The sequence below is a fragment of the Anarrhichthys ocellatus genome, unplaced genomic scaffold (genome assembly GCF_004355925.1).
Source record: "Anarrhichthys ocellatus isolate YVR2014 unplaced genomic scaffold, GSC_Weel_1.0 scaffold6, whole genome shotgun sequence".
Lineage (NCBI taxonomy): Eukaryota > Metazoa > Chordata > Actinopteri > Perciformes > Anarhichadidae > Anarrhichthys > Anarrhichthys ocellatus.
The window spans coordinates 8101230-8128174 of NW_022280036.1; the positions used below are offsets into that span (position 1 = coordinate 8101230).

Sequence of the window (26945 nt, forward strand, 5' to 3'; positions counted from 1 at the left end):
ACACATTGTATATTATAAGCAGGCAGGACAATGTCAACCGCTCCTCATGCAGAGAGGGTCTGTCACCCCTCAGTTTTTAAAACTCGTACACACAGAACAAAAGCACACCGAGTTACTCTCGTGGCTGTAGCTCCAGAATATTTTCAGCCAGGCTGGTGAGTTTGCAGTCCTCCAGCGCTTTGACCAGTCGGCTCAGCTTGGCCGCTCTCCCCTCTGCCTGGATGAAGCGACTGAGCAGCTGATAGGCCTGCTCATACAGCCCTTCTCTCTCGTACTCGTAGGCCAGGTTGTCTATGGCCAGACCCTTCAGAGCCCGGCAGCTCTTCCCCAGGGCCCTTCCCACATGCTTCCACTGGCGGCCCACTCCGTTAGAAAAGCTCTGAACATCTCCCGCAGTCAGCATTCGGTCCTCTGACAGGCCAAAGGGTAAAGGATGAAGGAAAAAGAGGAAGCATTAATTCGGAGTCTTGTTTGTGACCTGACAAATGTAAGCCCAATATTTACTGATTTGGTCCCCCCAACTCAACTTAGAGAAATATCTGGTTCTTTAGCTGCTGAATGCTCCACTGATTTAACCAGCTTGTTGATAACTGTGTCTGTCTGCTGATTGGTGCAGAGCAGAGGCCTTTAACTGAAAACAACGCTTATTAGAGCGGTGAAAATGAAGTAAAACTGCTAAGTTGCAGGTCATAAAACCAAAACAATGAGCTGAAACATGCTCAAATGCTCCTTAAAGCCGAGTGGAGATGAAGTTTTTCCACCACAAACGACAGCTTTCACATTACCCAAAGTGATTGAATCCACTGTCGATACAATATTGACTTGTGCATCTTCATGGTTGTAAATATGTGTGAGTGAATACTGAACAATAAGGTGTTTTAGTTCCATTAAATATCAATGGTGGTATCAATTTACAAATCCCAAGAGAAAAGGTTCAAGTGAGCAGCTCTGGTTTGATCCGGCGTCCGTCTGAAGTGGATTATATTTCTTATTTTGCCTACAACAAGGAGGGAGTTTGACAAGTTTCATAGCTTAACGCTTAAAGCAATTACAAAGAAAAAGCCACCACATTGCCTTCATATACCAGCGGCTACCTTATAGGTAGTTTACACATGTGGCCACCCAGCATGTGACAGATAATAAAAGAGATTAGTGCATTTAAATTGCATGCATTTGATCTTGTCATGTATTAACAGAAATCAATTTATAATTAATTTGTTTCATTTTTTTTTTTTCAAATTTGGCTTAAACATTACAAAATCAGTTTTCATTATTCAGAGTCAACTAGAAACCAGGTCAGCCGGGGCTGTTGGAGCCTTGGAGGAGGCACTCAGGGAACAGAAGTCCCTGATGCCCAGACACAGTTGTGTGTCTGAGGAAGCTGAAACTACATTTACATGAACTGAAATCAAATCTTTAATTAACGAAAATAGAAAATCAAATTAACTTGCAAGACAGTCTAATGCCTCATCAGTTAATGTTAATTTAACAGTTCAACATGAGGTCGACAATCTCAAATCAATGCAATCCAAATACATTATCTGCTGGCACTAATCTCTTCCCATAGACTGACCATCAATTTATAAAAGGTTGGATTAGAGAGTCAGATGACAAACAGCACTGAATGCTGTCAGTGTCGGATTGTAAAAAACAAATACCAGCTGATGTTCTCTCTCGTGGATTATATATTACAAGCAAGTTTCTTATCTCAACTTCCGTTTAACACGTTGTTAAACGATGTCAAATAAATGGCTGTCTGGAAGACAGGAAATCAATTAAAAACTCATGGTATGCTTTGGGAAATGATTGGAAGCAATGTGGTATGGTGATTTAAAGTTGACAGCATGATTTCATCCCTATTTGTCACTGAACCATGTGCTTCTGCTGAATCTGATAATAAAAGCCACCAAGCAGTTAAAGTGATGAAGATTTTTTTTTAATGCTTTTTTAATCTCTAGCGTGACCTCACTTGGCCAAAAGTCTGGCACCAAGTCTGTGAAGGACACACTACACAAGACTCAGAAGTAGAAACGGTCGACTCGACTCACCAAACACTTTATTCTGAAACTTGAAGCAGTGGCTGGGGACGGGACCCTCTTCCTGTGTGATGGGGGTCGGCTGTGGGGCCGGGCCGCGGGCCTGAGTCCTCAGCTGCTCCTCCAGATGCTCAATCTCCTCATCGCGCAGGCGCTCCGGCTGACACAAAATGACAAAGTTCACGTACACTGAATAAAAGGAATGAGGTGAACTAACAAAACTTCAAGTAAAGTGAAAGAAATATCATCAACAACAACACACAAAACTTAATGCAAACACTGACCACTCAGAGTAACTTGTGATCACATTATAAAGATTTATAACCGTGATTGATAAAACTATGGTGATTATAGTCAGTGAGTGACCAGAAATTATGAAGTATCATGAAACTTGACTTTATAAATCCTTAAAAAATCCTTTATAATTTGTTATGTTTATTGTTATTAATCATAATTGAATATTTATATAATTGTACAATGCTATGAGCAGATTCTAACACACAAATAATTGTATACAAACAGGAAATAATACATCTGATGACAGAAGTCAATTCAACTGTGTTTATTCCAAAGATTTTCTTATTTCTTTGGTTATTATATGGCCTCTGGTTCCCAAAACCCATGGAGGCTATTGCGTGAAAATGCTAAATAGTGCGGAAATAACAACTTATATTGACTGAAAGTTAACTGCACCCGCAGCTTCATCGTCAACAGGAAATGAGGTCGGCGGGATCAATCACTGGCTAGTGTTTGGTTAGCCCAAAACAAAACAAAATCACATGAAGAAATCAGCTGACATGAACACGTCAGGCTGAATGAATGATTAACGATGAATGAAATTAATTGGCAAATCAGTCTGATTAACCCGCTTAATAAGTACAGACTGAATGGGATTTTGAAATACTGGAGCTCCATCTCAAATAGCCAAAGAGAAGACACACAGAAGAGTCAAGTATACCTGTGACAGGTGGATGTGCTGAAGGCAAAGTTCCAGCTTGTCCAGATAGAGATCCAGGATGTGTGTGCTGGCCTTGAGCTGAGTTTCCACTGTGAACTCTTGGGGAAGAGTAAGAAGCCGGCAGGCGTGTTGAGAGAGGGACTGACGCACTGCTCCAGAGCTGTAGCTCTCCAGGAACTGCTGACATGCTGCCACATCCTCAAACTTCACCTCTACCCCCAGAAAGGGATCAGCGTCATGGACCTTAAGTATCTCGTAACCACCCAGACCTCCTGCAGAATCTGTCCGCGTAAAAAAAAGATTAATAAATGTGACTTCCACGAAAAATACAGATTCGTCATGATGAATGCATCTTTTATCTGCATCAGTTAACGAGGCATACCGAGTGGAGCTAAAGTCGAGGGCTCACCTATAAGTGTCAGCTTGATGACTTTGAAAACGATGAACTTTCCCTGTTCTCTGTCTTTGAAGAGTGAGAGCAGGTTCACACCAGGACAGAGTGACTGCAGAAACATGACGGCACATCCTGTCCATGGCCCACGATCCACAGTCTTGTCTGCCATCTTCTGAACACAACATGAAGACAACACAAGTCGACCAAGTCACTAAGAGGGTGGATGTAATTAGTTAAAGCCAAAGAGGCGTCAGTGTGTCGAGTTGCTTTGAAATATTGCGGAGGAAGAGTCATTTAAAGATATTTACATCTGCCCGCAGCTCTCCACAAATATGTTTATTTTATTTTATTCGACCTTATTATGAGAACCAGTCCTCCTTTACAATGACGACCTGGCCAAAAAGGCAGCAACAGGAAGCAAGTCGTTACAAACGAATAAAACATAGAAACATCTCAATCATACATAAATAACATAATATGTACAATACATAACAAACAAATAAACAGGTAGAAGCAAACTCAGAAGCAGTTGCAGTGATCAGAGACTACCGTTTGTAATGAGTTACTGAAGGAGTATGTTTCATTGCCTTCACGATACTTTCCACCCCTTGAAATGCAGAGATTATCCTCCATTTCCTCAATTACAATGTTATCCTTCATAGTGTGTAAGTGAATATGTGCAGTTGTTTATATTTGATTGTGTATCCAGCAGTCAGCGAACGGGACAGACAAAGTCATTTATATTTCTCTGTGTGTATTTGTAACCTCTGTGTGTGACTGTTGCATAATCCTATTCTATCTTTTCTCTAAAGTGGCATGAATCAATAAATATAATTTACTTTAATATAAGTGACTGCTTGTCTTGTTCCTTTTAGGATTGTTGAGAAGTGCTCTTATTAAATAAAACTACAACCATTTGATATGATATCATGAGAGCTGAATAAAAACAAAACCCACAAAGGTCAACACTGTCAAAGGATTAGTGAGGTAGCAATTCACAATAGTCATGATTGCATTCAATATCTTTCCGTTGTGCGACAACTTAATGTATTTATAGTTGAACAAAGGTAAGTAGTCAATTTTAATATTGCGATTTGACTGCAGCTGATATTTGAGAGTAGCTTGGCAGGAATCAGGTTGAGTGGTTTCTATGAGACAATACGTTAGAGTACAATCATTTGAATCCTTTTTAAGCACAGTTGCCAAACACTCACTGGTTCAGCTTCTTACATGTGAGGATTTGTTGTTGTCTATGATCTTTGGTCCTCTATTACATCACCTTCGGCTCTGTTATATTGTGATAAGCATGTATCACTGTTGTTGAAACGGTACTGAATAAGTTATGAAATGTAATACATGTGGTGACAAAAACAGTTGATATTGTCTCGGTTACGCAACCACTGCACTGAATTGTCCATCAGATTCTGAATCTGATCAAATGTTTAATATGTTTTTCCTTTCAACTGATGAAACAATTTCCAATCAAAGCGAAGAGAAAGATGAATCACATAACCTCTCTAAATATATCTGCCTGTTCCCTCCTAGAGTTAAAACAACTTCTGTCCGAGCGGTCCCCGGTTGTCTCGGCTTCACTCCTCTTTAACCTTTTTTCACTCCAGCCTCCTTTAGAAACGCTCATTACATAAAAACATGTTTAATCTCAGTCCTCCCCTCCCCCAGCCGAGCCCCTAACTGCTGTACTCGCCCGTTAGCCCGTTAGTTCACTCCTGGTGTTGTCTCCATGCGAGGGCTGCAGAGCGCTCTGCCTGGAAAGAGCATCCTCTGAGCTGGATTATATGCATGTCCTTATATTTCACTAATACACAGTATGCTATGGCTCCTGGCTCTACAGGAATCGCCACAACTTAGCCAGGATGTAATTATGTGTTATCCTATCTACCGGTATACTGGAAGTATACTTTGAGATTTGTTCAACAGCTGTATGAGGATTAAGTGATTATCAGGAGCTTAAAATATATCATTTAGCTTTTGCTGTCAAAAGGCTACCTCTCCCTGGACAGCTTGGCTGACATTTAGGGGAAACATTTGCTTCACTCAAGGATGTTACTCATTTTACGTTCATGTGATGATGGGAGTTGATGTCAACTGGCTAACTGATTAATCAACTATAGATAAATATAAACTTATAATACACTTTCAGCGATAACTAATTGTTTACTTAGCCCTTCGATTTAATCATATCCATGGAATTTAGAGGCAAGTCAATAAATACAAAATCTAAAAATGTCATCACAAACGTTACATTTTAAAATCAATACGATTCTTGTCTATATGTACACTAAATACAAATATGTATAAATATATACAGGTCCTGCACAGGTGCTTTCAGTTCGGCCTATACTGAGGGATCTGCTCATTACATATCTCAAACATGGACGCCTCTCGTCAGCCAGTCCGTCGTTCAAGGTAATCAAACCACATTTAATGAATAAAGTGTTATATTGCCAATGTACAATATTTGTAACTCTCACTAAATCAACTCTGTAATCATATGAATGTCCTGACTTGTCTCATAAAGTAAAAACTTGCAAGTCATAAACATTAAAGCTATTCTGGGAATTACAGCACTCCTGTGACAGAGAGGGGGACGTTTGCTGTACCTTTGTCGCAACATCAGAGTGAGAGAGACAGGAGGTCTAATCAGGAGGAATAAGTGAAAACACCGGAGTGGGTGTACCGTGGTTGTGTGGGGGCTTGAAGGATGGGTTCAAATGTTCACAATCTGTCAGATAACAATACTCACAGCGGTATACACACACACACACAGAGAGAAATCATTCCTACCAATTCCAATTATTGCTCAAATATATTCTACCGTATCTAGATATCTGTACAGTAAAAAAACATCCAGATGTTACTATAATTTCAAGGTGTTAAATGTCTTCGTCAAGACGTAGAGTTAACATGCTTACAGTTAAAGAGAGTTTGTGTTTTTAATGTAAGACGTAAAAGGAGGTAGGACGTAGATCGTGTTGATAAACGTAGACTGGACACAACTGCCGTAAAACTTCGGCCACGGTGCGACAAATAAACTGCTAAAAGTGTTTACATTACGGCTCAGACACTGGATCGGGCACACGTGGCTGGTAAATCATCCTTCTTTGTATTCCCTGTACAGTAAGTCGTTGTTAAAGTGGGAACAAACTTACCTTAAAACTTTGTTATATTGTTCGGTGGCTTGACGCTTCCTCCTGCGGGATCACACCCACTGACACGTCATAACTTCCTGGCCTCCCATTGGCTGAGCATGGATCAAAGAACGCTCTGATTGGTGGAAATCTACATGCCGCCTGGGGTGAAGAATCGTGACAGGAAGGAAGTGAGTTTTTTTATTTTCAATGTAGGGCAAAACATCTCATTTGCTTTATCTTTTAACATGAACATGTCCTTATTATTCCGTATTACTGAAATATAAACATTAATGTAAGGGGTAAACTGATGAGGGTTAAAATAATCAGTGAAATATGTCAAGGAAGTGGCTGAGGGCGAGAGACTGTTTGGCCAAGTGACTGTCTATGATTCTGTAATTCATTTACAATACGAATACACAGATCTTCTCCATTATCCAGTGTTTGGCCTTGTAAAACAGCTGCTGAAAAACCCATAACAATGCAAAGCATGGCAACAATGTATTACAAGAAGGAAACTTTTGTTACTTGGGAATTGTATCCACCAGTGCAGAAATAAATTAGTCAATTAATAGAATATCGATTGACTGAAAATAATAAGCTACTTTTTAGATGATCCAATTATGTGGACAATATTTAGCTGATTTCGGTACAAAACTATTCGGCTCTTCATTTTTACATCCATTGACTTGTCTCATGTTTCTCTCACTACAACCTTCAAACACTGACACCAACAGATAACCTGTCATATTTAACTAGAAAATGCATTTCCTGCCGAAAATGCGTTGGAATGCTGAAAGCTGAAATTAATTGTCAAAAAATTGCTGAAAATTAAGAAATGGGAGACTACCCGTCTGAAAAATTTTGAAGCCTGAAAGCATTTAAACTGCACTGCTGAAAACCCTTCTAGTTGAAATGTCTAACTATGGTGTCTGTAGCTGAAATTATGAGGAACAAGAAGGCTTTGAAAGTTGAAGAAGTATAACAGGATTTGAAGATTTTATCCATAGAGATCCCATTCAACAGAAAATTGCAAAAAGCTTAATTCAAAAAGTTTAAAGATTACAAATATGAAAAGTCAAAGCACCCCTCTCCTGAAAGAGCTGAACATTTTGATATTTGACCGGTTTCTGTAGCTTAAAAAAATATTAGCAGTAGTGATATTTGTAGTAATAGTAGTAGAAGTTGTAGTAGAAGTATTATTAGTAGTAGAATAAGTAGTAGTAGTAGAAGTAGTGATATTTGTAATAGTAGTAGAAGTTGTAGTTGTAGTAGAAGTATCAGTAGTAGAAGTGTTAGTATTTAGAAGTAGTATCAGTAGTAGTAGTAATAGCTGTAGTAGTGGTCGTAGTATTTAATATATCAGTAGTAGTAGTAGTAGTAGTAGTAGTAAAAGTAATTTCAGTATTTGAAGTAGCAGTAATAGCAGTAGTAGTAGTACTAGTAGCAGTCGTACTAATAGCTGTAGTAGTATTACTACTGGTAGTAGCATGAATAGCAGTAGTAGCAGTTGTAGTGGTAGTAATAATATTGATGTAGCAGTAATAGCACTAGTAATAGTAGCAACAGCAAAAGTTGTAGTAGAAGTAGTAGCAGCAGTAGTAGTAGTAATACTAGAAACATTAGCAGCAGTAGTAGTTGTCGCAGTATTAGTAAGAGCATTCATTATTTCAACAAAAAAGCCTAATTTTGAGCTTAATGTTTACATAGTTAATCCATGGGGCTTTTATTTTGAAAGGGTGGGGCTGGGTGGGGGGGAGAGGAGACACAATCATAATGTTTGACACATAAACAGAGGTTATTAAATGACAGGCTTCATCACAAGCATTTCAGTTATATTTCACTCTGTGGGACTTTTATTTTGAAATGGGGTGTGGGGGGGAGAAGGGGAGAGGAGATGGACTCATATTGTTAGATTAACACAAACAGGTTATTAAATGACAGGCTTCATCACAAGCATTTCAGTTAGAATTCACTCTGTGGGGCTTTTATTTTAAATGGGGTGCGTGTGTGTGGGGGGATCCTCTAAAGATCTCTAAGAACCTGAATGACTGTATGAGAGAGAGAGAGAGAGAGAGAGAGGTGCTTGTGTCTGTTTATCAACATCACTAATTAGCTTAATCAGAAACACCTGTGTCCTTGCAGCCTTTTCATGGAGATTAAACAGGGAAACACCTCTCAAACAAATCCTCAAAACTCCCATAACCGTAGCTCCTATTGCTTCGATATTAATAAATGAGAGGAAGGACGAGTTCAAGAACAGATCCTGTAAAAATTGTGTCTGTAGTGAAAAAAATGTGGCTGAACTGGCGATCTAGAAATGGGGTACCGTGTTCTGTGGAAGATGTTTTTGAGGCAAAATTTAACATTGGTCTCTATGGAGCAGAAAGTTGGTTTTCCTCTCAATTACAGGCTTCTGTGCCAAATGTGTAAATCTGTGGGATTCCTCAGTCATTTGTCTACGACAAGGACAAGATTAGCTACTTCTACATCCAGAGATTATGCATGAAGAGTGAAGATTGTGGACACAGTGGCAAAAGACAAATCTTTTTTTCACAAGAATCTCAAGCTGCTCTTCACTCTAGCGGTGACATCACGCACTCTAAACTGCGCAATACACACCCATTACAAAAACAGAAAAGGACTGAAAAAAATCATAAAAGTTAAATTGTTAGTTCAAAAAGTGTAAAAGATATCAAAAAGCTGAATTATGCGGCAATATATCAGGATTTTCTCAACATTTGAAAGTTAAAATGGTGTCTGTAGCTGAAAGTATGAGGAAGTAGAAGGATTTGAAAGTTGAAAAAGTTTAAGAGGATTTGAAAATGTTCTCCATAGACATCCCATACAAAAAAAAGTTGCAAAAAGCTTAATAATTCAAAAAAGTTTAAAGGTTAGAAATATGAAGTCATAGCAGACATGAGCTGAAAGAGCTGAACATTTTGATAGTTGAACGGTTTCTGTAGCTTAAAATATGAAGGAGCAGAAGAGTTTCAAAAAGCGTACGGAAGAAATAGAAAATAAGGAGGAATAAAGATTCGAAGAACAATAGTTGGAATGCTTAACAGCATTCCAACAATGATTCAGTTTAATTTAAGACAAGCGCTGGGACAGAACCGTCTCATCCCATCTTCGCACAATTGTCATCTCGCACATTTAAGGCTGATATCTACTGCAATCACAGCAGCAGTGCCAATTCAACCAAAATCTTTGATTTGTAATTTTCATGAAATGAAGACAAGGAGCTATCTGAAAAACTCAGCAGACCTTTAGAGGACTGAGCATTTGCAAACAGATATCCCTGAAAAATATATTTTAAACAGAAAACGTTTAATTTAGTTTCAAGATGGTGCGTTCAAGTAAACAAAGGGTTTGTGGTTGAAGCAAAATACTGAACCCCAAATAGCTCCCACAGACGAGGGCAGCATCTGTGAATGTGTACGTGGTATGTTCTAAAATGTAGGCACCACCTTTTTAAAAAGATGAAACAAAGATGTCAAGAAAACCAACAAGATAAGACATATTTATTCATAGTACACAAAAGAAAAGTCATAAAATGCAGAATCAGACAAGCTTCTGTGGTTGATATGTTTGACAAATTTGAGGGTTTCTTTGTCTCTGTAGACGAGGGCGAGGGAATTATCCTCTGGATACACTGTCAGCAGCTGCGATGAGGAAGAAACCAAAGCAATGATGATAATGATGTATTTCCAACACACACACAATTCCACTTTATACTGTAATCAACACTCACCTCCTCATCCTCTTCATTAGCAACATAACAAGTGAAGCCTCCAAACTCTGACTGCCAGTCTATGAAAGAAAGTTTTGTAAAAGTCACAAGATGGATTTGTGTGTGCGTGTGTGCGCGTCGACTTACCCACACCGCAAAAAGGTAAAACAAGGTCCAGAGCGTACTCTGCCCGCGCTGCTTCTGCATCATGCAACAGAGTGTAGCCGCCGTGAGACCATCGACGTAGTTCACCACAACACACAGGTGTGCTCAGCTCTAAAGCAAACAAAACACACGTAAACAGCTGCACAAACTTGTGGCAGAGGAAACCCACTACTACTGACACACACACACACCTTTCTCTCTGCTCGCATTTGCCGGTGGTGATTCGGTCGAAGACCCTGTGGCTTCTGCGTCCCGTACATCCTCCTCCTCTTCATCTTTAATCTCGTCGTCGTCGTCGTCGGCAGGACACAGGTAGTGCAATCGGAGGCCGGTAAAGTTGGAGAGAAGCAGGAAGAAAGCCTCTGAACAGAGCAGCTCCCAACATGCACTCACACACTGAGGCAGAGTGTCCAGAGAGGCCGCTTCATAGCATCTAAATGGACACATATACAGCTCCTGGATTCACAGTCCTGGAATACACTTGTTAAATAATCTCTGAAACATGTCCTACCTCTTATTAGGTGGTCCTCTCTTTGTCCATTGAATCTGAGTGAGTCGCAGTGCGTCCTTCACCTCCCTGAACTTTTCTTCCTGAAGACAGACCCGTTATCAACCGACAGGAACAAGTGGACACGTGCGAGGAAGAAAAAAAAAAAACGAGTGAGAAGTTACCTTAAGAAAATCTTTGAGCTGAATTTCAGAGCTGTCCTCAAATTCCTCCTGGATCTGCTCTTGGTAGGATATGTCCAAGTACACTGGATTGACCCACTCCAGTAGCAATGTTTCCTGTCATGAACACAACAAACACAACAAACGCATGTCAGCAGGAATGTAGGCTGTCTGTTAATGGAATAGTTTGGCATTTTGGGAAATACTCCATTTATTTTCTTGCTGAAAGTCCGATAACATCGATATGAAGCTTGCGTGTGTCTGCTGAAACATGCTGTTTTAACCCTTTAGACAAACGATGCAACGTGTTAATTGGTGAGATTTAGAGGTGCTGGTAGATTGATCTGAATCCCTTGGCACAGAGACCAAGCCAGCTGTCTCCCCCCCATTTCCAGTCATCATGCTAAGCTAAGCTAGCCTGCTGTCGCGAAAATCTTTTGCAACACAAGGTACATTTTGGTAAAATGTGTGAACGTTTGACCAAACTCACATCTCTCGGTAAGTGTGGGCTCCGTGGCACGGGGGGCACTCTGTGGCGAGGAGGGCGCTCCAACGACGGCCCGTGAAACCAGCCGCTCAGAGACAAGCGACACTTGTCCTGTGTCAAAACCTCTGACACCTGGACACAACACATCTTATCGATCTGCAATCACAGCCACTTCGCTAAAGATAAAGGCAGGAGCGACTTTTCTTACTTGGTGAAAGGAGACTGGAGAAACTTCAAAGAGGACGAGCGTGTTCAAAGAGGGTACGAGCGACTTCACTATACTCTGCGGCTGGAAATTACCTGATGACAGAGATGGAAATTACACAAGACTTTTCTAAAAAGCACAGAAATTCACACACACAAAGTGAGACACTCACTGTCTGTTGTGTAAAGATCGAGGGTTCCTCCGTCGCTGCTCTGCCACGGAGGCACAAGATACAGGATGAAGGCAACGCGCCTCCCCTCCAATTCATCATCATGACACAAAAGAACATCTAGAAAGGAGAGAGAACTTAACATTTGGGGGAAAAAAAAAAAAGGAGTTTCTTCCTCAAAATCCCCTGAAACAAAGCTCACCTGTGTATTCGTATCTGGCACAAGAAATATCCACTGTGGGCTCCAGTTCAACCTGCAACACTTCTCCGAGCCAGGAGCGGAAACGCCCAAACAGTGCTGCCCTGACAACAGTGACACAAGACAACATTTTATGGTGCAATCCTGTTTCGTATTGAAAATAACAACGTGGTTGAACCTTTAACCTTGTATGAAATTGAAGACCTTTGGAAAGCCTTCACCACACAGACAGATTGTTGGGCTGCTCAAACCTACCGTGACATTTTGTTGTGACATAAATAATAGATGATCACGAGAGGAGGCCGTTGTTGTGTGTTTTAATTATGGCATTTATTCCAGGGCTGTATTTCTTCAGTAGGTGTAGCCCAGTGCATGTAGTCACAAATACGTATTTAGAAGAAATGACATGTTGCAGTCTTTCAAAGTAAACACTGCTTGTTATAATTGTAAGAAAATAACTGCACATTATTTATTTTTTAAAAGGAAAGGTTTGTGTATTATTTTGCAATCTGGGTAATATGAGTCTCAGAGGGGTCGTCTAGGATTCAGACTCGACACCGAGCTCATATCGTCTTCATTTATCTTGTTGATCTTGTTTTTTCTTGGACTTGGTTCAAACACTGAGCGTCTTGGCAGGTTCGGCAGGTTTTGCTGCTCCATAATTCTGCAATAACATATTTTGTTTCTACTCATTTGTCTGAAAGCCCCAAAAAATGTACACTGCTGTAATAACGTACAGTGTGCTCCTCTTGTGTTCACTGCAAAGTCAAGCCTTCCGCTTTAACAAAGATCACTGGTGAGTAACTGCAGCTGAGTTCATTTCCCACTGGGCTCACTGTACAGTCCTCCCATGCCTCAAGTTACTGCTCTCAGAATCACAGCACTAAATGAACAAGATGCACTAATTAGGAAGCAGATGTGATCTCTGGCTCCACCTGGTGGAGCTGATAAACATGTCTTCCAAACCAACCTTTTTGTAACTTTACACTTATCAATGCAGACCAATACTGAAGACAAAAACAAGCTTTGCCCTGTCGATTTCTAGATATGCAATTCCTTCAAGAAATCTCTAAAAACATTAATATACATCTTTGTTGAGGATTTGTGTGACTGGCGTCAGCAACACACTCTTTTTTAAAGCAAAAGGTTTTAGAAGCTAAAAGTATGTTTAAATGGACTTGTACTTGTGTAGCGCTTTTCTAGTCATACGACCACTCAAAGCGCTTTAACACTACTTGTCATCATTCAGTCATTCACACCCATTCATACACTGATGGCAGGGGCTCCCATGCAAGGTGCCACCTGCCCATCAGGTCTATCTAATCATTCACACCCATTGATACACTGCAGGCCCAGCTTGCAGGAGCAATGTGGGGTTAAGGACCTCAAGGACACAACGACATGGACTAGCACTAGCGGAGGTCCCGCTCTACAACGGAGCCACAGTCGCCCAACGTGTGTGTTGTTGGATTTACAGCTCTGAGATCAGCAACAAGTGGAAAAAAAAAATAGTCCTCACAATTTGAGCTGGTCTCTCAAGACGAGCCATCAGTTGAGTAAAAGTGTTTTGAATTGAGAAAGCTTACTTTGTCAGATATGAAATAAGATGTCAATCAAAATGGACTAAGAATCGTGATGATTTCATTTTGCAAAAAGTAGAAAAAGTCAAAATCAGGATGACCAAATAATAAAATCATCTGGTCAGCCATTCTGTCAGGCTGGGAATATTGATTACAATGGAATACCAGTAGGTCAGATGTGCTTTAAACACAGCTGAAGATCAGGCGGTAGAGCATTATTGGCCATTAATTGTTGGTTTAATTTTGGCTCTTGATCAAGATTAATTGGCTCCATGGTTCATCCCGGATCAAGGACAGAGCGCAGGACTCAGGAGGGACGAGAGGAGGTGGGCTCTTAATGTGAAGATGTCGGCCATATTATCTGCCCAGAGAATTGTTTGTGTTGCAGCTGTTTACATTCCTTATGATGCAAATTAAAAATGCACTACAGGAATGTTTTTGTTTTGTTCGTCATGTGTTTGTTGTGATACAAATGGGCTACAACTGAATTTCGTCGTGCATCCATTTTGCATAATGACAATAAATGATCCTTAAATCCTTGAAAGACAATAAGACACACACTTGATAGAGTCAATGTGATGTCGTCATAAAAATGAGCTTGTTTGTAGCATATGTCCCACCTGACAGAATGAGCTTCCTCTCTTCAAAGCACCTTTTTTTTTTTCCACTTGTTGCTCCGAGACCAACCGTTATCCATACTTTCACAATCTATCCTTTTCTACTCACGAATTCTGCCACAAAGGAAGCTCATACCAACGTATAATAATATGTTAATAACCATATAAAGCACACAAACACAAGCTGTTTTTTACCTCAGTCCTGAGATATGTGGCTCTGTTCTTTTCTTCAAGTCGTCTGACTGTTTAAATTTGTACAGATCATTTGACTTCTCGTGGAAGTTGAGCTCCATCAGTTCTCTCTGCAAGTTCTCCACGAAGGTGTCGCTGCTGAGGAAGTTCTTGATGATGCAGTGAGGGAAAGGGTGGCAGTCCAACTCCAGATCTCCTGCACATAACAAAAGATAATACGTCAACCTGTGAGTTATTTGTCAAATTATAATGTGGACAAATAACTTACCGCTGCTTTTGGAAAGGCTCTAGTAAACAAACAGAGGCTCGGGAATGCTAACGCCACAAAACATGAACAAAAGTTAATTAATATCTGGACCTGGCAAACAGAGGTAACTTTTCACTGGAAAAACACAATCCATATTTATTCAGGTTAAATGAGATCAAATGACACTGGGGAAAGAATTATCCTCCACTCATACAGTCTTTAGACATATTAGAAGGTAGGGTTGGGCAATATGTCACTTTATACCACGAAAATATAAATGTGTCTAGCATCAGTGTTTTGCCAAATCGTTTATATCAATAATCTCTGGATGTATCAGATTAATAAGCACAATGCTGCAAATCAACGAGGATCAATGTTTTTATTACGGCAATATGGCCAAGAACAGAAATACCTCTGTACTGTTATGTTATCCATAAACAGTATCTGAAAATAAATACATCATAATAGCTATTATAATATAAAATGACATATCGCCCATCCCTGTCAGAAGGAAAATATAATCTAATTCAACCAAAGACATTAATATCAAACCAACAGTGATGAGACTGTCATGTCCCTACTTTCGATAGTTACTGGATAGTTTACATGTGGTGGTCCAAGGTTTATATTGTAGTAAATAGTATCCTGATAAGTTGGATAAAGTTGATAAAGAGTTAACACTAAAAATAAATAAAGATAATGACCAGCTGGTGATCTTTAAGCAGACCTTCAGCTGGGTTTTCTTCGTGCAGTACTTCTTCAAAGGGTCACCTGTCTCAGGTATATTTGCTTTGTGATGTAGCAACGTTACTTTAGAGAAGTCCGTGTTTTCCTGCTTCACTCACCGTGTCTGCGGGCAGTCCTCTGGCTCCACGCCTCCTGCACACTCTTCTTCACCTGCTCGTCTTCTACAAGTGAACAGAGTTCCGCTGCTTCCTCACACGTGGTCTTCTTCTTCTTCTTCTTCTTCTTCATGTCTGTTTTGACGCTTTCACCCGGCCGTCGTCTGGACGCCATTATAGAAACTATCTGGTGTGTTCAATCAGGTAAACACAGCTTTGACGGTACATTCACGCTACTGACGCGTGTGTGAGATGGCTCGTGTGACGCGGGGAAATGACGTTGTAGGAAGCGCGAGAATTTCCCCCCTGAATACAGACTGTCAGGCAAGCATTGGCAAACTGACAGAAAATACTTTATTTGCTCAATTGTATCATAAATTTGGCAAAACACCAGAAATGAAATATACTGGTTATATTTTTGATTTTCCAAGCAACCAGGTCAGTTACCTATCAAATATATGATTCATCCTTAAGGTACTGAATAATAACAACATAACTTGTGGATAATATTGTGGATAATACTACAGTTATATTGTTAATATTCGTTTAAGTATTTTTACAGTATTTTTTACAGCTTCTTACTTTTTCTATTCTATATCTATGTTCTTGACTCTTGCAGTACTTGGCCTGTATTTTTATTTCCTTTTGTTTATTGTGTACACCAAACACTGAGGCAAATTCCTTATAGGTGAATAACCTACTTGGCAATAAACCTTATTCTTATACTGAACATACCTTATTATGTTTCTGAAAATATTTTTGCATTGCAAATGTGGTGAGGGGCCAGATGTCCTCTGTTCTGTTAGTGTCATATTTTTGGTACCACCTTCTGTCATGTTTAACAGACAATGTTGGATTTGGATTGTTTTTGGAGAATACTGGTTTTCAATGCAATATTTTTTTCCCAGTTCAAATGTGCAATTATTCTTGAATGAAACCTTGCTTGCCTGCATTTAAGAATATAATGAGACTTTTCGTTTAAAAGATATGTGATGTGCTTTAACCAACTGTATCTTTTAACTTGTGTTCTCTTGTGTTGGGTTCAGTGTCCGTTATTTCATCTCGCTGCAAGACAACCGGACCACTTTAATCCATACTGTATGGTGCATAATAGTCCCACAGACAAAGTCAGCAGCGTTGCAGAATCATAAAGACAGCAATACAAATGACTGCTGACAAGAATTACAAGTCTATAAGGGCATGGTTAAGATGATTTGTTTTAATCTAATTCGATTTTAACAATATAGACAGTATAATGACGACCAGTGTGTGCTGGGCTCACCCTTCACAGGATAAGCAGGTTAGAGAATAGTTAAATTATATCATGCAGGCCACATTCGAAAGTGGGCAAGCAGTCAGTTCTATTAACTGAAATATTAATTCATTTTTGTGTTGTGCTGATGGAAAAGTGTCCATCCACACAATTCTAAAAATATGAGTGAAACTTTCACTGCCAGTAGAATGTTTCATTACTTAGTATGTGGTTGCAACACACATCTGACCTTAACCCTGGACACAACCAAGTGACTGATGAAGCATCTTGGGCGGTCAGTTACACAGCAAGTAACCAATTCTTCTGTCCAACAAGGTGTAGACTGCACACGCGTTAGATTTAAGAGGCAAAGAGTCAAACATTCATTTTGCCTAATCTATTAGGATGCTAACATCTGAGCCTCATGAGCTCCAGTAGTGACTCATGCTGAAATAATTTGGCAATATGAAGAAATAAGCAAAAGCTTTATAAAACCATATTCAAAGGACTGCTTTATTAAAAAGAAAAAAAACAGCATTGTTACAGGTTAAAATAACAGGAAACGCAATAATGTAGTTTGTTTAATCAAACATTGGCCTCCTGTGTGAACATAAAATCAGATTCTTAATACGCACCGGAATACAGACTTGCATACTACAAAACAAGCAGTTTCTCAATATAAAAAAAGACGCATGACAATTTCCATTCTCTTCTAACAGTATAAACACCCCTGTGACCTGTCAAAATACATGACGAGCTTTTCTTTTGTGAAAGTTGAGCTAAAGATGAGAAGTATTTTTTTCTCCACACTGTCTCATCTTCACTCAGAGAGACAGCGAGACGTACTTCTGTTCACTCAAGTTAGTTGTAAATGAAGTTGAACCTATAAAAATATAATTATTAAAGATTCAGTTATTGTTAAGAGATGATTTACACAATAGTGGCAATGACATTTTGTGTCTTATTTTGTATTTTTAGTTTCTTCTCTGTTAAAAGGTAACCTGTGAAGTTTTGAGCAGGTTTTATTTTTTGCAATGTGTCAAAAAACTGGTAACAAGTAAAAACGAACGTAAATACCAGATTTAAAATACTCAGAAAAAGAATAATGCATTCAACACATTTGTTTGATCTCAAGGATACACGATGTGTTTTGGTGAGAAACAAGTGAACGTAATCTCCACAGGGCACCTTTAAAAGGAGTGTGTAGGATTTAGTGGCAGACTGGAATAACAAAACAGTGGCAACGTTGTTCGCCTTACTCAGAGGCCATCCTTACCACAATGACTCCACTTTAGGAGCAACGGAAGTGAGACGGCTGCTGCTGGTACCTGGTTTTGCACTCTCCGGCTCAGGTTTACGCAGTTTCGAGCGCGTGTCAGAGAACTACGGTGGCCTTTGGGTAACGTAAAAACGCCAGTGTTTGGTTTGTCTGTTCTGGGCTAATGTAGAAACATGGGACTCCATAAAGAGGACCTGCTCCCTTTGTAGATATGAGGGGCTCATTTATGCAAATATCTTGTGTACAGTTATACGTCTCCTTTTCCTTCCTGGCTTGTATAAATGAGCTGTGGTGCAGTCTTCGGTGTTGTCTTCAGATACTTCAGAAGGATTGATACCATTTAAAAAGCTCTGTAGCAGTCTCTATATCCATTGTGCTTTCACTGTGTTAATTGGTGTTGATAAAACGTTTATTATGTTACATTTCAAACATGAACGATACAAGCCGATTGATTAGTTAGAAAAGTTACAGGTCATACAGGTTTTGTCAGCAGTTGTACATAGCAGATTCTTGATACAGACGACTCATGTGATGATCTTTGATTCCAGCCTGTTTTTAAATTGAGCCAGTGACAGTCAACAGAAAGAAAAGAAAAAAACAAGTGTCTCAATTCAGGCTAGTTCCACAATGACATAAACTATACCTGCTCAATAGCTGTGGTAGACTGGAAATGATTGGCCCATATCCAGGAGCGTTGTCATACAGTTCAAACAAAGGTGCTGCCACCAGTTTATAGTTCTTGGGGACAGCAAACAGCGCTGTAAAAAAACAGGAATCACAGGTTACCAAACAAGCAGCAATGATACAATGGAACTTTTATCCATGAGTCTCCTCTACTTTTATTCTCTACTAAACGTCGACGCTAACATGCAATAACTTCACACGTTATGTTGTGATGTACTGACCCTTTTCCTGCAACTGAACCAGGAATAGCTTCTTATGCTCCTTGGGTTTGGTGATGTGAGCTGGAATATAGGGATACTGCAAGACAAACATCTTTGGATCAGCTCACATTAGTACACACGGATGTAAACTACATCATGACTGATTGACAACAGCGACATCAGCCTGGATTTGTGAAGCTGCTAAATCAGCACTGATCAGTTAATGCTACACTGCTTTCCATTAAAACATTGGAAATATCATCTATGAAAATTGTTCCTGCAATTAATTAAATCCTCATCGTCATATGTGTGCACTAACCTGTGGAGGCTCAAAGTTTGGACGCCACCAGTTGCCGATACAGTCGTCAATCGACCACTCCTGCTTCACGCCATCTTGCCTTCCAAGGATCTAACATCAAAACAAAATTTAATATGTGTAAACTCCACAATCCCCGCAGCAACAAGAAGCTTAGACTGTGCAGTGATGTAGCTACCTCAGTCATCAGGCGTTTCAGACCCTCCACCTCATCTTCTCCAGGACTCAACTCTCCCCCAGGCCTGCAGGAGAGAAGCAAACCGTCAGTTCAGTAAAAAAAAAACAAAAAAAAAACAACAACACTTCTGCTGCTTCATGCAGGAGCCTCTGAACATCATCTACTCACAGTTTGAAGAAAGTGGTGCCCAGCTGCAGCAGTAACACATGAGGCAGCCTGTGTTCATGGACAATGAGAACACCCTCCACGGTCCTCCGCATTCCCATTTTATCAAACTCTTCCCGCATCCGCTGGAACCGGGCAGCCACCGAGCTGTCCTTCTCATACAGAGGCTCCTTGGTGCCGAACGTGTAGTTGGTAAGAGGGTATCTGAAGTACAAACACACACATGAAGTCATTAAGCATGACCAGAGATCAACACAGTGTGGTTCGTACCTACATGCTACAAAAAGCTGGGATATAGTCTTTAATACCACAATTTTAATCTAGGGCTGCAACAAATAATTATTTACAATTATTGATTAAACCATCTATTGCTTTTTTTTGGATGAACTGGTTGTTTTTAAAATTCACAATATGTCAGAGAATAGTGAAATCTGCACAATTTATCTCCCGGAGACCCAAAGAATCTTCAAATTGCTTCTTTTTTTCAAACCAAAACTAATTAGATTTTAATTCAAATAAAACAGAGAAAAGAAGCAAATCCTCAATTTACAGAATGACAAACAAATTATCAAATTTACTGCAGATACATTTTCTTTACAACTACTAATTGTTTCAGCTGTGAAGATTAGACTAGTTATATTTGGCTGCCATAGTTAGTATGATCTTGAAGTCTTAAATTCAATATTTTTTATGATTTGAATGCTTTATTGTAACTTTAAATCAGCAAACATTTTGATAACAGATTACTGGTATCGACTCCAGCTTCTGAAATGTGAATATTTACTGGTTTCCTTAGTTTGAACGAGCTGTTTTCTCAAATGTATCGTTGGGACATTAAAATGCAAATATGTAAAGTAAATACTAATTTAAAAAATACGTATCACAAACTCACAATGCAAGGACTGGCATATAAATTGCCTATTTTGCCCAGGAGCCAAATCTATTTAGTTAAATATAATAGCAGACAAAGGAAACCAGCAGATATTCCCACGTGAGAAGCTGAAACGTGTGTTGTTGTTTTTTTTTAAATATTTGATATTATACATTTAATATTCAGACCAATATTTTTGGAAAATTCTTGAAAAGCAACCACATCCAAGTCCACGACATGGCCACATCGGGGACTCTGATGTATTGTGTGAAACACAGTGTTATTTGATGCGATCGGGATGTTTGGCGCTAAATTACCGACACATAATAAACTAATTAAGTCAGTTAAGAATTTCCCGTCGGTCTTCGTTAACTAACGAGCACTCTTTGATATTGATGCGAGCTGCATTACTTTCTGCGGCACATGAACTCACAGGTTGATGGTCCTCTCCAGTGAGAGCGCTTTAGCAGGCCCGCTGTTGTATTTGTTCCCAAACTGAACGGCGCCACTGCGCGGCCAGCCGGCGGCCGAGCGACAGGGAGGCGCGACCGACATCTCTAACGTGTGCACGACGAGGCTGAATCCTCCTGCGAATGTACCTCGGGTAGTAGTTGTTTCGTAACTCGCTGGATTATCTAAATAGCAAAAGAAACTCTTCACACTTGTGTGGACAGTCTACAACAATCCCTCTGCCGTCGTTTCCCTCGGTCCTCCTCTTCCGGGTGAAGTGCGGCTTTCTGGGCGATGTCGCCGACAGCGACACCTGCTGGTGGGGATGATGAACCTTTCTTTTTCTTCTTCTACTTCTGAATCTGAATCAAAACTGCTTGAACATCTTCATCCAAAACAAAGAACATGCATAATTTGTTGTGTAAACGTAGCGTTTAGGGAGGAAAGGTTCTCTGTTTTTTTGACTTTGTACATTAAGCACACCTCAAAGAAAGCTCCCTGTGCTTAAACTGTTTACACTCCTCACTCTCTCTCAGCAGGTCTCCAGGGCGTCTGCCTATCATCAGACAACTGTACACCCAAAAATCCTTTCCGCATGTTCAGCTATACCTAAGCATTTGTGCGAGATCAAGAGGTAGAACATTATTATGATTTCCACACTTTGCTCAAAAACACAAGTTGAATTTAAGAAACATTTTGTGAATGAGGCCCAAAATACTCTTTATTACTCCTCCAGCTGTTGTGAACGGAGGATCCCCTTCATTACATCCTGTTCTACATTTGGCCAGCTGTCTTCATAGGCAATATTAGACACAGGAAATATATTGTAACTTTTTGGAAGTATTTGAGTTGCTGATACACCTGCACATTACCATAAAGAGCATTTGGTTTGGATAAAAATGTGACCTCCATTTCAGAATTTAGTTAAGTAAGCTCCGCTGTGTGCATACATAATATACAGCAGTGCTGCAAAGTAAAACTAAATAAGACTTTAGAATTAATTTGAAAACTGCCTGACAATTGTTTTACAGTACCAGCATGAGAATGAAATGAAGAAATACAGTTTAACCTCGAGTGCTATACTTCCCCAGTTGTGTAGCCTGTGATTTCTAATTATTTTATATAAATATATATTCTGCCTGGTCCATTACAAATATATGTAATATGATGGATGTATGTGTATTAACATTTTAAATCCAGAAGGCTTAAATTAATTTCAGCATGAAAGTTCATTCTTGACTTTTGGAACAGTAGTTTGACAAAAACCTTCACTCAAGGTCTTGTATGGTCCTCCTTAGCTGATGGAGTTTGCTCCGGCTGTTCTGGCACCAAAGATCATTATTGAACCGAGACAATGACAACCAACTGCGATAACAACGGAGCTATCTCCATGGCAAACGAGGAATACCGTGGGCTCCTGAAATAGCTAGCAAGTGTATCTCGATTTAAGATTTTCTTGTCATAATACAATCATTTGTTATGAAATAAATATATTAACTCATAAAAAAACAAAGGGTCAGTTAATTCAATATTCCATTTAATATTCATAACTATGTCTCTTATCCATCTATCGTAAACATGGTGTATTTTACCACAGTAGTTGTCTTATGGTACATAATGATACGTGCAATGCAAAAAATTCAAACATAAGTTAAAAAAGGACAAAGACACTGCTGGATTTGTTGATTACATCACACCAAGGGGATCTCAGTTCTTTGGTCCAGTGGCCCACCCTTTGTGGTGTGCTGCTGAAATGTGGTGGTCCCTGTAGGAAGTGCCATGGATCGTCTCCCCCTCCCCCCTTTACCATTTACTGTGGCCTCTCCTGCCCCTGTCACAGTAGTTGGTCCCGTGTTTAGCAATTTCTTTATTTTTGAGTTACTCCTCACCCTCTCCTTGTTTTTGACCTTCTATCTCCCCCTTGTTCCTGCACAGCTCACCATCTTTCCTTGATGCAGGTTCAGCCATTCCCACTTCTGATTTAATTGCATCTTCTTCGGGTTTCACACTTTCTTCCTGCACTTCTTTAATTATAACTTCACTGTTGGAAGTGAGAGCTGGTTTCTCGTTTTCCTTCTTGCTCTCTTTCCCACCGTCGACGACCTTCTTGCTCTCGTCCATCTCAGTTTGCTTGCTTTTTTTAACCTTCTCAAGCTTCTCATCTGCTGTTGAGAGACGAAAATCGCAAAAAAAACAGCATTCAACACACATCTACACACATGTTAAAGCAGAGAGTTACATACAAGACACACTCACAGAACTCAAAACCTACCTGTGCCCATTTCTGCTGGCTCTACATTGGATCTTTCTTCAGGAGATGTCTGCAAATCTTGACCGGGATTATCATGAGAGGGGGCTGGACTGGTCAAATGAGTAGTAGCACTTGAGTTATCAATAGTTGGTGTGAGGGTAGTGCTGACGTTGTAAGTGTAAGGTGGGTCTGAGTCAGTCATGAGTGGGGAGCAAATTGCAGCAGCGGTAGCTGAACTGGTAGTGGAAGTGGTATCTGCATGCTTTAAACTGGAGGCGGTGGAGGGGGTGTCTGTGGGGTTTGTTTCACTGGAAGAAGTGGAGGGAACAGATATTTCAGCAGGGCTAGGGAGGGCTGGGTGAGTAACGGTGGAAGTAGAGATAGAGTTCATGCAGTCGGTGGATGTTGGGCTTGTAATGATGGTGGAGGAGGTTGAGATGGGGGGAGGAAGGGCAGAAGAGATCAGGGTGGAGGAGGAGGTAATGGAGGTGACGGGTGACACTGCAGTTGTAATGTCATGACTTGAGTTAGGAGGTGGAGATTTCGTTTTAGTGACTGATGAAACTAAAGTTATAGAGCTAGTGGCGGTGACTGAAGTGGGATCCTCACAAGCTTCAGTGACTGAAGTGATAGTGGCAGACACGCCTGGGGGCATCTCTGATATGCTGGTGGAGGGTGAAGAAGCTGTGATGATGACAGAAATAGCTGCATCACCACCAGCAGCAGGAGTGGCATCGACAGAGAGAACGCCAGTTGGCTCCGGGAAAGTCGATTTAGTTGACAGATTTGTTGATGTTGTGGAAACTGAGCTTCCATTGCTGGGAGCAGAAACAGTTTCCGAGGTGGTAATGGAAGGCGTTGTTATTGTTGTTGGGTTGGAAGTGACAGGGAGGCTTGGAGTGATGGACTCAGAGGAAGCGGAAGTAACTGAAACAGTGGCGGGGGGCTCGGTGGGTGTAGCAGTGCTTGTAAGGGTTGTCGGAAAGGTGGAGGTGGGTAGTTCAGGGATAGTAGCATTAGCTTCAAGGATAGAAGGTTCGCTGTCGAGCTTTGTAACATTGGTGGGTGTTGTCGCTGCTGCTGTGGCGTTAACAGAGTCGGTGAATATATCTGAGTCAGAGGGAGGTACAGTACTTGTAAAACCGGTTGAGTCAGGGACTGAGTTTGAGATTGTCGGTACGGTAGGAGTGGTGGTAGCAGTGAGTGCAGGAGCAGCAGGGGTAGATGGAGCTGCAGTGGGACTCAGTTTAGTGGGTGTGTTTGTCTCCCCTTCTTGTATTTGGGCTAACTCATTCTCAGGTGTGTTGCGGCCAGATGTTGAGCGGGGTGGACCCAGTTTAATAACAGGCTTTGGAAGCAAAGCGGGTTTCCCGGCTGACTCGTGTGCTGACACGCTTGGGCGAATTTGATGCCTTGTATCTACAGAAAAAAAATTTGAATGTGCAAATTATTTAGCCTGTCATACACATACTGTATGAGAGAGTCAGTCAGTGTTTGTGCTCTACCTGAGGATGCAGACATCGTTCGAGGTTTTGTGAAAGTAGGTGGTGGCTCAGGTTTGCTGTCAATGATAGTACCTAAGACACAAGGATCATTTACCAGAATAATGAATGCACTATTATGTTACTATATCGGATGGAGATCAGTCTTATCAGCCCAAAGAGATATTAAATATATTTAATAAAGAAGTGAACCGTGTTAAAAAGTCTCTCCTTTTGATACAAATCCATACAAAGATTAATTCTGATTCATTAACACTAAGCTGGAGCAGAGAGCAGTTTAATCATATCAAACATCAAATAGATAAAGGGACATACCTTCGGACTCTGCTTTTTTCATCTCTCCCTCCTGATTCTACAAAAATAAAAGAAGCATTTAAACACTTTTGCAGACTCCTACAGTATACATCTGTAAATGTAGACATACACATTCACACACCTGTGTCTCTCCTGGCTGGGCTTTGGAAACTCCAATACGTTGAAGCATGAGATGGAGTTTCTGTTCAAAGCTATGTTGGCCTTCGAGCTGTTTCTGAAATGAGCAACAGCAGCGTTGTGAGTGCTTTTCAAAACAAATCTATACTGATCTGAATGTATGTATGACGTTAACTCTACTAGCACCCACCTTTGAAGTGTTTCTGGCATTAGTAGTCCCTGCAGCTGCTGATCCAGACAGCAAAATGAGAGACTGGGACTTCCCCTCTCTGAGAGCTCGTCGGGGAGGCACCACTTCACCCCTCAGCTGAGCACCAGGTGTCTCCTGAACAGCCGACTCTCCAGTCACAGCACCGGGATGTTCTTTCGCTTTCTCCTTTTCATTTTCCTTGTCCTGTTCCTTGACTCGGTCCTTGTCCTTTTCTTTCTCAGCTCTGGTGACCTCCCTGAGCGGACGAATGAGATCGGCGATGGAGGTCTTTTTGGGTCGCCCCTCCTGGCTTGTTTCTGATTTCAGACCTCGTCTCTTTTTGAGTGTAAAGAAATCACCGAGCTTCCTCCTGAGGGTTTTCGTCGGGGGTGGACAGGGGACAGAGCTGGCAGGGGCCACTTCGTGCTCTGTGATAGATTCCTCATCTTGCTTTTCCCTATATTAAGGATCATATACTGTATATCAAACCAATACTGTGTGCATTAAATTCTAGTGTATTAAAGCAGATAGAGTCAAGGGACTATAAAGAGGCAAATTGGGCAGCTGTTGATACTCACGGTGTATCAGTAGGAAGCACTCTCTTGGTGAAGAACTCTTCAACTCCTTCATCCACTCTCCCCATGAGCTCAAGGACTTCATTGTCACTCTCAATTATTGTCTCCTAATTACCACACACATACACAGAAAATAACATTTCACTCCAAAGATCAAACAAACTTTGCATTACACAACCCTCACCTTTGAGAAACGCACACACTCTGGCACTAGTATTTCTTCTGCCTCTATATATTTTGGTTTGAATCTTTCATCTATGATGCTACAAACCAGCCTCCTGGGAGTCAGTTGCTCAGTAACGTACAATTGGGGGGGGGCGTCACTGGATTTCACATGCAGAATGAAAGCAAGATAACTCATTTTGTCGATGTAGGTAATGTGATATCAAAACTGCAGCTATACAGTTTTAGTATCCTCCTGATCATATTAACATCTGTGGCCACAAGTAGCAATAAAAACCAGGAGGTTGACTGCAGAACACAAATCTAGCAGAAGTCATCGTTACATGATATCCTGTCTGGGGAATTGCTTGAATTTAGCCTCCCTGGCCATCGGCTCCAAGGGAGTGACTGTGTGTCTACAGTCTAACAGCTCTGTGACAACAGGATCAGCTCAGTGGAAAATGGCAGATGATCACACACATTTTGATTCAATTCTATTACCAAATTAAAAAGGCATTTTAGCTTTTTTACCGCTCGCTCTCGTACATTGTCATCATGCTCTTACACACAGAAAATGCCAAGTGTGTGTTCATCAAACAGCCGGTGACCGGTACAATGGGACTCCCTTATTCAAGCAGGGACCAGGCATCTTTTATAGCACCCCCCCCCCTCCATCCTTCCCTTCCCCCTGCCTCTCCCCTCTGTACCCTATTACATCTTTCCTCTCTCCCTCCCTTCCATTTTCTCTCCACACACACACACACACACACACACACACACACACACACACACACAC

The 26945-nt window shown here is 40.6% G+C and overlaps 4 protein-coding genes across 7 annotated transcripts in view; all 4 read right to left on the reverse strand.

Moving 5' to 3' along the window:
- Positions 1 to 47: 47 nt before the first annotated feature.
- tradd (tnfrsf1a-associated via death domain) lies at positions 48 to 6654 on the reverse strand. Of its 2 annotated transcripts, none has more exons than XM_031846083.1 (5): positions 6559 to 6654; positions 3404 to 3557; positions 2995 to 3275; positions 2049 to 2196; positions 48 to 411 (listed from the first exon to the last, which is right to left on the reverse strand). In XM_031846083.1, the coding sequence occupies exons 2-5, from the start codon at positions 3555 to 3557 to the stop codon at positions 113 to 115; spliced, it is 882 nt and encodes a 293-aa protein (XP_031701943.1). In that variant the 5' UTR covers positions 6559 to 6654; the 3' UTR covers positions 48 to 112. The 2 variants fall into 2 exon arrangements, with proteins under 2 accessions (XP_031701943.1, XP_031701942.1); XM_031846082.1 differs by having other exon boundaries at positions 3404 to 3560; positions 6559 to 6653.
- Positions 6655 to 10044: 3390 nt separating this feature from the next.
- On the reverse strand, positions 10045 to 15873 carry ogfod1 (2-oxoglutarate and iron-dependent oxygenase domain containing 1). 2 transcript variants are annotated; one of them, XM_031846018.1, is made up of 13 exons: positions 15646 to 15703; positions 14822 to 14868; positions 14557 to 14749; positions 12168 to 12268; positions 11969 to 12085; positions 11800 to 11891; positions 11595 to 11723; positions 11108 to 11221; positions 10947 to 11026; positions 10627 to 10868; positions 10418 to 10546; positions 10292 to 10350; positions 10045 to 10202 (listed from the first exon to the last, which is right to left on the reverse strand). In XM_031846018.1, the coding sequence occupies exons 3-13, from the start codon at positions 14652 to 14654 to the stop codon at positions 10062 to 10064; spliced, it is 1302 nt and encodes a 433-aa protein (XP_031701878.1). In that variant the 5' UTR covers positions 14655 to 14749; positions 14822 to 14868; positions 15646 to 15703; the 3' UTR covers positions 10045 to 10061. The 2 variants fall into 2 exon arrangements, with proteins under 2 accessions (XP_031701878.1, XP_031701877.1); XM_031846017.1 differs by lacking the exon at positions 14822 to 14868 and having other exon boundaries at positions 15646 to 15873.
- Positions 15874 to 17393: 1520 nt separating this feature from the next.
- Positions 17394 to 21314, reverse strand: nudt21 (nudix hydrolase 21). 2 transcript variants are annotated; one of them, XM_031845975.1, is made up of 7 exons: positions 21021 to 21314; positions 19720 to 19920; positions 19552 to 19615; positions 19377 to 19466; positions 19079 to 19154; positions 18817 to 18931; positions 17394 to 18722 (listed from the first exon to the last, which is right to left on the reverse strand). In XM_031845975.1, the coding sequence occupies exons 1-7, from the start codon at positions 21140 to 21142 to the stop codon at positions 18698 to 18700; spliced, it is 693 nt and encodes a 230-aa protein (XP_031701835.1). In that variant the 5' UTR covers positions 21143 to 21314; the 3' UTR covers positions 17394 to 18697. The 2 variants fall into 2 exon arrangements, with proteins under 2 accessions (XP_031701835.1, XP_031701834.1); XM_031845974.1 differs by having other exon boundaries at positions 17394 to 18931.
- A 710-nt stretch (positions 21315 to 22024) lies between these two features.
- Positions 22025 to 26945, reverse strand: part of LOC116383031 (cell wall protein DAN4-like) — a 5220-nt gene continuing 299 nt past the window's right edge. The window contains exons 2-8 of the mRNA XM_031846544.1: positions 25991 to 26094; positions 25413 to 25869; positions 25227 to 25319; positions 25106 to 25142; positions 24794 to 24865; positions 23310 to 24707; positions 22025 to 23202 (exon numbers count right to left, since the gene is read on the reverse strand). Coding sequence (XP_031702404.1) covers positions 22916 to 23202; positions 23310 to 24707; positions 24794 to 24865; positions 25106 to 25142; positions 25227 to 25319; positions 25413 to 25869; positions 25991 to 26094 — 2448 coding nt within the window. The 3' untranslated portion in view covers positions 22025 to 22915. The remainder of the gene's footprint in view (positions 23203 to 23309; positions 24708 to 24793; positions 24866 to 25105; positions 25143 to 25226; positions 25320 to 25412; positions 25870 to 25990; positions 26095 to 26945) is intronic.

What these genes read in the sequence shown, in the direction of transcription:
- tradd (XM_031846083.1), bottom strand. Translation starts at nt 3,557, where the DNA reads ATGGCAGACAAGACTGTGGATCGTGGGCCATGGACAGGATGTGCCGTC. An exon ending in AGCACATCCACCTGTCACAG is followed by an intron (nt 2,197 to 2,994) that starts GTATACTTGACT and finishes ATTTTGTGTCAG; the next exon opens with CCGGAGCGCCTGCGCGATGA. An exon ending in GTTTCAGAATAAAGTGTTTG is followed by an intron (nt 412 to 2,048) that starts GTGAGTCGAGTC and finishes TTGGCCTGTCAG; the next exon opens with AGGACCGAATGCTGACTGCG.
- nudt21 (XM_031845974.1), bottom strand. Translation starts at nt 21,142, where the DNA reads ATGTCGGTCGCGCCTCCCTGTCGCTCGGCCGCCGGCTGGCCGCGCAGT. An exon ending in GGCACCACTTTCTTCAAACT is followed by an intron (nt 19,616 to 19,719) that starts GTGAGTAGATGA and finishes TCTCTCCTGCAG; the next exon opens with GCCTGGGGGAGAGTTGAGTC. An exon ending in CAAACTTTGAGCCTCCACAG is followed by an intron (nt 19,155 to 19,376) that starts GTTAGTGCACAC and finishes TTTGTCTTGCAG; the next exon opens with TATCCCTATATTCCAGCTCA.
- ogfod1 (XM_031846017.1), bottom strand. Translation starts at nt 15,817, where the DNA reads ATGGCGTCCAGACGACGGCCGGGTGAAAGCGTCAAAACAGACATGAAG. An exon ending in AGAGGACCACCTAATAAGAG is followed by an intron (nt 10,869 to 10,946) that starts GTAGGACATGTT and finishes GTGTCCATTTAG; the next exon opens with ATGCTATGAAGCGGCCTCTC. An exon ending in TTTACCTTTTTGCGGTGTGG is followed by an intron (nt 10,351 to 10,417) that starts GTAAGTCGACGC and finishes TTTCTTTCATAG; the next exon opens with ACTGGCAGTCAGAGTTTGGA.